Source organism: Physcomitrium patens, chromosome 11 (assembly GCF_059467195.1).
Source record: "Physcomitrium patens ecotype Gransden chromosome 11, ASM5946719v1, whole genome shotgun sequence".
In the NCBI taxonomy this organism is placed as follows: domain Eukaryota; kingdom Viridiplantae; phylum Streptophyta; class Bryopsida; order Funariales; family Funariaceae; genus Physcomitrium; species Physcomitrium patens.
In genome coordinates this window covers 11,490,353-11,499,909 of record NC_143420.1, presented here as the reverse complement: position 1 = coordinate 11,499,909, position 9,557 = coordinate 11,490,353, and the positions used below count along the sequence as shown (strand labels likewise).

At 35.8% G+C, this 9,557-nt stretch overlaps 1 protein-coding gene across 13 annotated transcripts; it reads left to right on the top strand.

The window, feature by feature from the left end:
• Window positions 1-956: 956 nt before the first annotated feature.
• Window positions 957-6,364, top strand: LOC112288171 (nudix hydrolase 16, mitochondrial). Of its 13 annotated transcripts, none has more exons than XM_024532069.3 (8): window positions 957-1,263; window positions 2,957-3,023; window positions 3,298-3,465; window positions 3,640-3,736; window positions 4,122-4,205; window positions 4,672-4,818; window positions 5,232-5,313; window positions 5,842-6,364. In XM_024532069.3, exons 3-8 carry the CDS (start codon window positions 3,395-3,397, stop codon window positions 5,856-5,858), a joined length of 498 nt encoding a protein of 165 aa, XP_024387837.1. In that variant the 5' UTR covers window positions 957-1,263; window positions 2,957-3,023; window positions 3,298-3,394; the 3' UTR covers window positions 5,859-6,364. The 13 variants fall into 13 exon arrangements, with proteins under 13 accessions (XP_024387837.1, XP_024387843.1, XP_024387835.1 ...); XM_024532075.3 differs by having other exon boundaries at window positions 975-1,263; window positions 2,960-3,023; window positions 3,312-3,465; XM_024532067.2 differs by having other exon boundaries at window positions 1,010-1,263; window positions 2,960-3,023.
• The last annotated feature ends 3,193 nt before the right edge of the window (window positions 6,365-9,557 follow it).

Genomic DNA, 9,557 nt, shown 5'->3' with positions numbered 1-9,557 from the left:
TTAATTTGACTAGAGTGCATGATTTAGATCTATTAGGATGGTACTGTAATTGAAGAATAAAATTAATATTTTCAAGATTACTTTGTTATGTGGTGTGGATTTGTTGATAAAGAATGATACAGTACTACAAACTGTTAAAAATATTTTGCTTGGAGGAAATGAATGACGATAAATTTAAAACTGCTAAACTCAAAAAAATCAACAGAATAAGCGATTGACACAAAAGCCATGGATACAAGTAAAAGCCAGCTTCATCATACGAATCACCATTCCTGTAAAAATAGAAGTACAAGTAGAATAATTAAATAAATGGATAAATACTTAATGATAGGAATCGACAAGAAAAGGAGGGAAGTCCACAAATAACGTCGGAGTGGGTGGATGGATGGATGAGGAAGAGAATGAGTGACGTGGAAGAAGAAGAAAAAGCCAAGTCAGAATGAAGGATAACACGAAAGAAACGTAGAAAGAGGGAAAGAAAAAACCAAGTTGGAAAGAAAGGGCGAACAAGTGAAACAAAAGTAAGAAAGATAGCCGGAAGAAACGAAGAAAAGAGGAAACAGAAGAAAGGAGAGAAAGACCGGGAAGCGAAAAAGAAAAGAGAAAGAGGAAAGAAAGAGCTGGAAAAGAAGAAAGAGGGAGATGGGAAGGGGAAGGGGGCAAAGCCTGGTTCACAGGGGAGGGGAGCATCCGATGACGTGGCTGTAGAATATACCGGTGAATATACCGGAGGGGAGAAAAGGAGGCGCCCAACCGAATACCGAGGACCTCGGGAGGAAGGAAGGAAGGGAGGGTGGGTGGGAGGGAGGAAGAGGGAGAAGACCGAGACGAGAAGGGGGACAAGACTGGGGGGGGGGGGGGGGAGGTGGCGATGATTCAGGTGCGCCTGCAGGCAGCATCAGCATCATCAGCATCATTGTTACCCAGCACCCGCAGAAGCAACACCGTTACCACCATTTCGACGAGAAGGAGACGAGACGCGAGCATTACCACCACTCTATTGGTCCGACGACGCAGTGAAACTTTCTGCCTCTTGCGCACCACCTCCAATTCCACACTCTCCGAATCTCAGAATCTCCGGTGGTCTTGAACCACCCGGGGCCGGGGAGGGGAGTGGGGCTCGGAGCAGGAGCAGCAGCCCTCGTCTGCGGGCCCGCCGCCATCTCCCAGCTCTATCTATCTCTGACTTTCGCAGTGTCGTTCATACGCGCACACACACACACAGATATATATACACTCTCACGTTTCTATATATCAATCAATGTAGGGCTTGTCTTTTTCGGCTTCCCTTTTAAATTGTGTGCGCACCCCCCTCTTTCGTCCTGTCACGTTGGAGTGTTTAGTTTATTTTAATTATTCCTGGTTTCGGGTCTCAAGAGAGGGGAGAAGGTTGCGATTGTTTTCGTCATTTCTGCGATTGCATGGGAATGGTGATGATGAGAATGATGATGACGAGAATGAGGATTGTGTCTGGCATAGCTTTGCTTTTGCGCGCTCTGTAGGATTCAGCTGTTTTAGGGCTGCGCGCGCTAGGACGTTCGAACCTTTTTTTCTTTTTTTCTTTTTTTCTCTCTCTTGTCAGGCGGTGGTTGCCCTGGTGCCGGAGTTGTTGCTTTCTTTTGAACTTTGATTTGTTCATGCTTAACTCTTGGCGCGTTTGGTATGGACAATTTATGAAGTTGGCGGTCTAAAAAACGGTAAAGTCGGTGAATTCGGTTTACTGTGTGGTGTACGAGTCTCTTCTGCCCCTTGTTTTTAAGCTTGAGAAATGAGATAGGGATCATATTCGTAACTATGTGATGGAAATGCTATGCATGGCGGGGTTTACTTGATTGGAAGGCCTTTTAGACGTAGTTAGTTATCGCATTTTTTCCGCTTTTAAGTAAGTGTGCAGTTGTCCCTGTTCCCATCTAGCAGCGCAGTGGTCGGTTGTTGTCGGTCCTAAGTTCGTTCGCTGCCTTCAGTGTCTCTTATATTGTCTACTGTCTTTTGTCATTCGTGTCTAAAACTGAAATTGAACTATACTAAGTGTCAGGTATTATTTTTTTGACGCTCTTGAGCAGAAGTTAGTTACTTGAGAACAACCCCGTAAATCAAGTCGGATAACCTTCTGTCATTTGTGTAGAGCTTGCGAGCTCGATTGTTGAAGTGAGTAACGCCTATATATATTTAGATATACACACACACGCTTGGAACTGGTACTGGTTGTAGGTAGTTAGAGAGACAATCGTTTTTTTTTTTTTTTTTTTTTTTTTTTTTTTGTGTTTTGTTTTTTGTTTTTTTAATCCTTATAATAATTATTATATTTAATGAAATCCTCCTCAATATGGATACATTTATAAGTCAGGACTATAGTATTTCATGAACCCGACAGCTGAGTCTTGCTCACAGCATTGAACGGGCATCTGGTAATTCGGACAAGGACTTGTTTGTCGACTGATGATATCTAATGTATTGGATTGTTTACGCATAGACTTAATTCCAGGCAACGGTCTCGCCCATGCCCATTTGCCAATTTGTTTTTGTGGATGACCTAGCTGTACAATTAGTAGAAAGTCTGGCATTTTTCTGTTCCTAATCTTGGCGTAAGTTATAGATTTTTATTGTTCCTGATCAGTCAAAGTGGAATTCCAGCCAACCTTGTAGGAATAGTGGTGGACTTTCGTTTCCTGTTAATTTTTTTAGAAAATAAAAAATGAATGAACTGTTGAAGTTTATCATTGAGTTATCAAAACGAATTTCAGCTAAGTGTTACGTATGGGATTTATTGCAAGTGTTAATGAATTGTGCTATATCGTTTAATGACATTTTCTGCGTTAGCAATGTTGAGTGATTGTTTTGGTGTTTCTGATATCACCTTGAGTTCACATGACCTGTCAAGATAACAAAGTTTGATTGTATTCTTGGACTCTGGTCACGTGGCGCTGATCTCGAGCTCGTGCTTTGTATTGGATAGCAGGAACTGATCTCTGGAATCTGTGACGAGGAAACACGAACCCTTCTGAGACCAGTATTTTGGCAGGGTACGTGCTTTCATGCTTACTTTGAATTCCGAGAAATGGCTACCAAAGACTTGGTACGAACCATTGTCGTTCTATCCTCGAAATTACTGGAGGTATTGCCTTTGGTGAATTTCATGATAGTCGTGCAATTTTTCAACTTCTTGAAATGGTTTGGGGCGCACGATTACTAAACATGACTTTTGAGACTGCTAATGGCATGGCGCCTCGCGTCATAATCTCCAATCAGCAGAGTCTATTTCTTCTATTGGGTGTCCAGCTGACTCTCGACATACAGAATTTTATTCACAGGTCGGTTTCTAATTGAGGAAAAGAAGTAATCTGCGCCTCACGAGCGAGCGAAGCCGGGGATCACAATTGCCACCGCAGTCAGAATGACAGCCCTAGTGGCCCGCACAGGCCGTCACCAACAACGTTACGAACATGGCCATCGTCTTATTGCTGGGTGCGTTGATATGTTAGTTGAAGTATATATCCATGATTGTTTTTCTATGAAAGAATCTCGTAAAAAAAATGTCGCCACATGATTTGTGAATGGTTTGGTTTTCGTGTGTATCATTAAGAACCAATGGGCTGAACAATCCGTAATCCTTACAACGTGAGTTATTTTCGGTTGCAGGTGTATTCCGTACAGGTACATACCAACCGGGGAAGGCAAGTCAATGGAAGTTCTCATGATCTCTTCGAAAAGGGGTGAGGGGTTGTTGTTTCCCAAGGTTCGAATCTCATATCATACTCTTTACTTTCTGATGTTATCAATTTAAGAAATTATTTCCCTCTGGTATGATTTAACGGTAGGATGCAGCGTATTTAGAGTGATTTTTTTAGGGGTGGTTGCAAGGGATCAGAATCTGTGCTCAAGTTTTTGTTCTTTTGTGCACAAGTCTACCACCCAAATGTTGCTCTTTCCTGTCAAGGGTTCCCATTTTTACCTGTGAAAGCATCTATAATGATTTGGAACGTAACTAACGGTTGGAGAGATTGGTTGGTGTTATTACTCAACTTCTCATCAATTGCAGTACTTAGAAATATTGGTTGAAGCAACTCTAACTAGTTGAACTCTGTCGATTCGACACGAATGGATTTTGTCCATCCCACCAGGGTGGTTGGGAAACTGACGAAACTGTAGAAGAGGCTGCTTGTCGGGAAGCGCTTGAAGAGGCTGGAGTTCGAGGCCATCTACAGGTGTCATTTCTCATCTTTTGTGGTGTAACAACAGTGATTTTAGAAGCATTACTCGGTTGGGTTTACTTTGTGTATTTTGCACAAAGTAAAAGTCTCAGCTTTGGTCGTGGAGAGCCTAGTATAATTACTCTATTTTTATACCAGGAAATCGAACTCCCGTCTATGCAGATTTTTAAGAAATCAACAATATCCATGCGCAATCGCATGTATTTATGGCGTGTGTTTCAATCCACCTGCAAGCTCAATGTGACTAGAAGGCAGCTGATACTCTATTACCGATTATGATGTGTACATGTTGGCAAGTCTAAGCACGTGAAAACGAGATCTAATTTGCTGGGGTTTGTGCACCGACAGCTTGTACATGAACTGCCTCATACAGAGATACCAAACATTACTTAGTAAAAATTGTACTTCCGAATTCATTACCTGTGGTTCTAATAGGTGTATTTCCTCTTCCATTGCGTAGGGCTTTCTTGGTACTTGGAATTTCAAGAGCAAGCGGCAACAAGGTGTTCTCTGCCCTGAAGGAAACTGCCGGGCTTATATGTTCGCATTGGATGTGACAGAGCAACTTGACACTTGGCCTGAGCAACATTCTCGTCGAAGGCAATGGGTAAGCTCCTGGTTAACCTGTGTCACCGTCTATGTGTCTGACTTATGCATGGACTCGTACTTTAAAGGAGGTTCCAAGTTTTGATCACGGACATACCTCATGTCCTTGCATGGTGGCAACTTTGAATCTAGGGGTGCAACATGCAAGGATCTTGTTGAGATGATGTGATTGTCTGATTCTCCGTATATGGTAGTTTTAACAAGGTGTTTAGATGGTTGCATCATAATTAGCTTTGTATCTTGTCTATAGTTGTAACTCTGATGAGTGCCCATCAGTGCTTATTTGGGATTCAGGTGGCTGGATTACTCACTTGTCGTAAAGTTTGTGTCAAGGAGGTCCCTACCTTTAAGAGTATTTATAATCATGCTTTTCTGACGAGCAAGGTTTTTTCAATGGTGGTGGTGCTTTTTCAGTTTTCCGTTTCTGATGCGATTGGACAATGCCGCCATGATTGGATGCGGGGTGCCCTGGACCAATGCGTTGCTTACCTAGCTAGTGAGTTCTATTCACCAAACTTAACTCTTGCTTCTGACACTTCGCTTTTTTTAGAACGCTGGTATTCTGCACAGCGCTCACATTTGGAAGTGATGCTGTATATCAGGAGATTTTCTATTGAGTTCATTGAGGACTGTCAGTTATTAGCACAAAACTCTCTACTAATGGTTGATAGTTGAGTCTTAAGGTGTTGGGTGCATTATGTTCTTAGTTTTTACTTGGAAAATTTTCTATCTCCTTTGTTACACGCATGTCTGCTTTTATTTTATTAATTTGTTTTTGTTTTTTTCTTTTTCACGACGCTTACACTTTCTTCATGGAACATTGCTAGCATGTTGTCGTGGAGTGCTTTTTATCACTAATAATCTCACCATCGGTGCTATGAAAGGGGTGATAAGTTTTTAATGGTTTTAGGTAGGCTTATGTCTGTTGTTTTCTTCTATATTCGTCTAAAATAATATTTGAAACTTCATTTTGTCAGCATGAATTGGTACTCATGTGATTAATTTTCCTAATTTGGCTTTTCAGAGAAATCGTCGGAGTAATTCACTACGGGGTGCTTATGAAGGCACATGTTTATGTCGCATTTTTGGTCAGTGCGGAGTGGCTGGGACTGAACCCACTTACAACCCTTCTGCTGAATGAGTTGTCATGATCTGGACCTTTAGTTTGACGAATTCATTTTCTTTTAACCTTGGTTGTACAATTTCTACCTAACGAATTGAGGAAGGTTTAAGTTTCATGGGTGCAGAGGATTTTTAAAGAACGGATAGAAAAAAAAGAAGTTTTGTCATGTTTGTTGCTTCGCACTTCTGCAGAAGTAATGGGTTTTTCCTTCGCCCATGTTGCCATGGCATGTTCAAAGTCACTTTTTGAACACGAGATTTTTTCCTTGCTTACAGTTTCCCCTTACTAGTTCCCTGTCTGCAGTATCATTACTGAGCAATGTATTGAACAGTGCTTGGATTGCCTGTTCCTGACGTATGATTCAGGTTTCCATAAATGTTATGCCGATTTAATCGTTTTCAATTCATTACAAAATTTCTTCTTATTCTCCTTCTTTTTCATTTTTCTTGATACGGTTTTAGCTAATTATATTAGAGTCATCTTATTATGTTTTTAAATATGGAATTGAATTATGAATTAATGTAAAATATTAGATTATATCTGAATAACGTTTTATTATTTCATGTTTAAGTGTGCCCCTGAGGAACTGTTTAAATTATGTAAGAATAAAATTATGTGGTGCCAATGAATGGCACCTGGATTTGGCAAAAATATTGGTTGTTGATTTTTATATTTAATTATTGTATCTACTAATAACACCATATTATTTTAATCATATCTATTAATATTTCAAATAAAAAAATGTTAAAGATTCTTCTTTTGACATTTATCATGGAATGCAAACTAATAAGTATCAGTATTTCTAATATCTATTAGTAGGGTTTTTTTTTATGAACTAATTAAAAATAACTAGTTATTGTAAAGCAATAAAATTTGTTATACATGTTCTGTTACCTTGTATATATATATATATATATATAGATATATTTATTTATTTATATAAACAGAATACTCAAAATAATTTTTCTATAAAATCTTAAACTAGTGCCATTGTTTTAATTAAAAAACAAATAAACCAAAGGTATTTTGGAGTATAATAATTTAAATCTCACCAACCATTTATATGTATTTTTTTTATTACAATTTTCTTGTGAAAATAAATATATTACATGTTTAAATTATAAAAATAAATATAGTCCTCAGTTCTACTTTTAAATATTTTACAATCTCTATCATGTGTAATACCATTTACAAAGATAATGCATTCATTAAGTAATTATTAAACAAATACTTATTTATTTTTATTTCAAAGATACAACATGTATAATACTCACAATTTAAATTACTATTTATACAAGTGATTAATTTTATTTATTTATTTATTTTTAAATTAAAAAACATCACTCATTATATATATATATATATATATATATATATTAACATGACTTGTGAGGCCTATGTATACAACATGCAATGAAGATTGAAGAAGTTTATAATACCAAAGTTTGGAAGAGTATTAAGTATCAAAATTTGGAGAAGTATGAGCAACATGAAACATAATTCCAAATAAAGGATTTAATTCACTGCTTGAGCTTAAATGTCTCCTTGGCTTGTTCCAATAACTTTTCAAATCATAGCATCTATACAAAAGAAACATCTACCATGTTATTAGTTGCGGGTTTTTTCAAATTCTATCAACCTCATGTTATATGATTTGTCTTTGATGAGATTATCAATTCTGAAGATATATAATCAAACATGATATGTGAGTTTGATCATAATATAACATATCAAAAAATTGCAAGTAAAAGCCTTGTTGCAACCTTGACAACCATATTTCTCATGTTATATTTAAGAAATCCAAGAAAGATTCTTTAACTTCTAAATAAATTCTTTCTACATGTAAAGATGAAATATTGAAGTATCCAATGATCCTTAGTTTATTATGTCATATGAGCAATTAATTTTTCCAACATATTTTCTTATATCAGAATTCACTCACTCAAATCAGTAATTATATATGAAAGCTTATGAGAAGAAAGTTTTTACCCTAACAAGAATTGCATTACTATATAATGTTGAAAAAAATAATATTAAAATAGGCCAATTACAAGTGGCTCCTAATCTGTACATTAATGATAGAGCTTCAAATGCATGGCATAGATTCACATAAATATTTTGCATTCCTAGCCCCTACAGCAATAGCAACCAAAGTGGACAAAATGATAGCTTGAATGTGAGTTGTCTTTCAAGTTGCATGTTTTAATTTTCAAAAAACAATTTTTTTTTCTAAAAACTATAAAAACTTTATCGATTGGTTTCTAACAATAGTATAAAATTGCTATATAGAAATGATTATGTTGAGCATCAGTAGAATTCAAACTATGAGCATAAAAAAAATAATATATTATACATCAACATGCATGCTACTTGTATTGCAAATAACACAATTGTTTAAATACAAACCATGATTAGATGTATATAAGTTGAATTTAAATAGAAAATCTATATATATATATATATATATATTGATGAAAAAAGAACTAACTATATAGAGATAAGTATACCTTGTGAAGTTGAATGCTAAAATAAAAAAATATATGCCAACAAAGTTGTAAAGCTTGCATATGTTGTAATCATCATCCACCAAACAACATAAGATTCATTCCATATCCAATGTTCTATAATGGTTAATAAAACATATTTGCATAAGTTATTTACAACTAATATATATATATATATATATATATATATATTTATATTTAAAAACTTGTTATTTTTTATTCTAACTTATTTGCTTTTCATTCTCTTTCAAGTTAGGCATGTAAAGAGGTTGTTTAAGGAAATAAAGGCATTGTAGATGGAACCATAAACATATGTGGTATTAAAATTATTATTGTTGTTTCTTTACAAAACTTAACTAAGCAAATTATAAAGGATGTTGAATCCATCTTAGAACTTGGGTACAAAAAGGTTGTCCAACAGTTGAATGGAAGTGCAAACTAGACTTAATAAGAAGAAGTTTTGGAGAAGAACAAACCTTGAATAATAGTGGAAACACCAAGGTGAATTCCTAGGATCAATAATGCTAGAAAATTCTACAATCATGAATGTCAATTTTTAGTCTTTGATGCAATGAACCACTTGCTTTCAATGAAGTTTTGCACCAAAGTGTGCAAGATATTGGAACTAGTGGATCAATTTCAAAGTGTACCAATTACTATATTTATTGCTTTAAAAACTCTATCAATGTTTAGGTCTGATTCAACAACTCAAGCCACCAAAAAAAGTCTAACAAATTCTCTTTTTGTTGATATAAAGACAATCAATTCAACAAAAAATATCAAATATGCAACCAAATTTTTTTTTACATGAGTAAATAGTTTATGAATATTATGAAATTTAGCTTAATAGAATATTAGTATGAGTAGTGAAGACTTTGACTTGATTCTTTATTGATATAAGAATTTATGTTCAAATTACTAATGAGGCAAAATAGATGATAAGAATAAATGTGTTTACATACAATATTTGGAGTAGCAACTAGGTCAAGCAACTCTAAGAAATTGTTCAATTTAAATCACTTTGATTATTATTTCACTCTTTTTTATATCTCTTTTTATAACTTTTGTCAAAATCATTTGTTAATGATCGAATTATTATCTCAATTATAGTAA

Coding starts and splice junctions, on each gene's coding strand:
- LOC112288171 (XM_024532069.3), top strand. CDS start 3,395: ATGACAGCCCTAGTGGCCCGCACAGGCCGTCACCAACAACGTTACGAA. Junction 3,466..3,639: donor GGCCATCGTCTTATTGCTGG/GTGCGTTGATAT, acceptor TTTCGGTTGCAG/GTGTATTCCGTACAGGTACA. Junction 3,737..4,121: donor AGGGGTTGTTGTTTCCCAAG/GTTCGAATCTCA, acceptor CCATCCCACCAG/GGTGGTTGGGAAACTGACGA.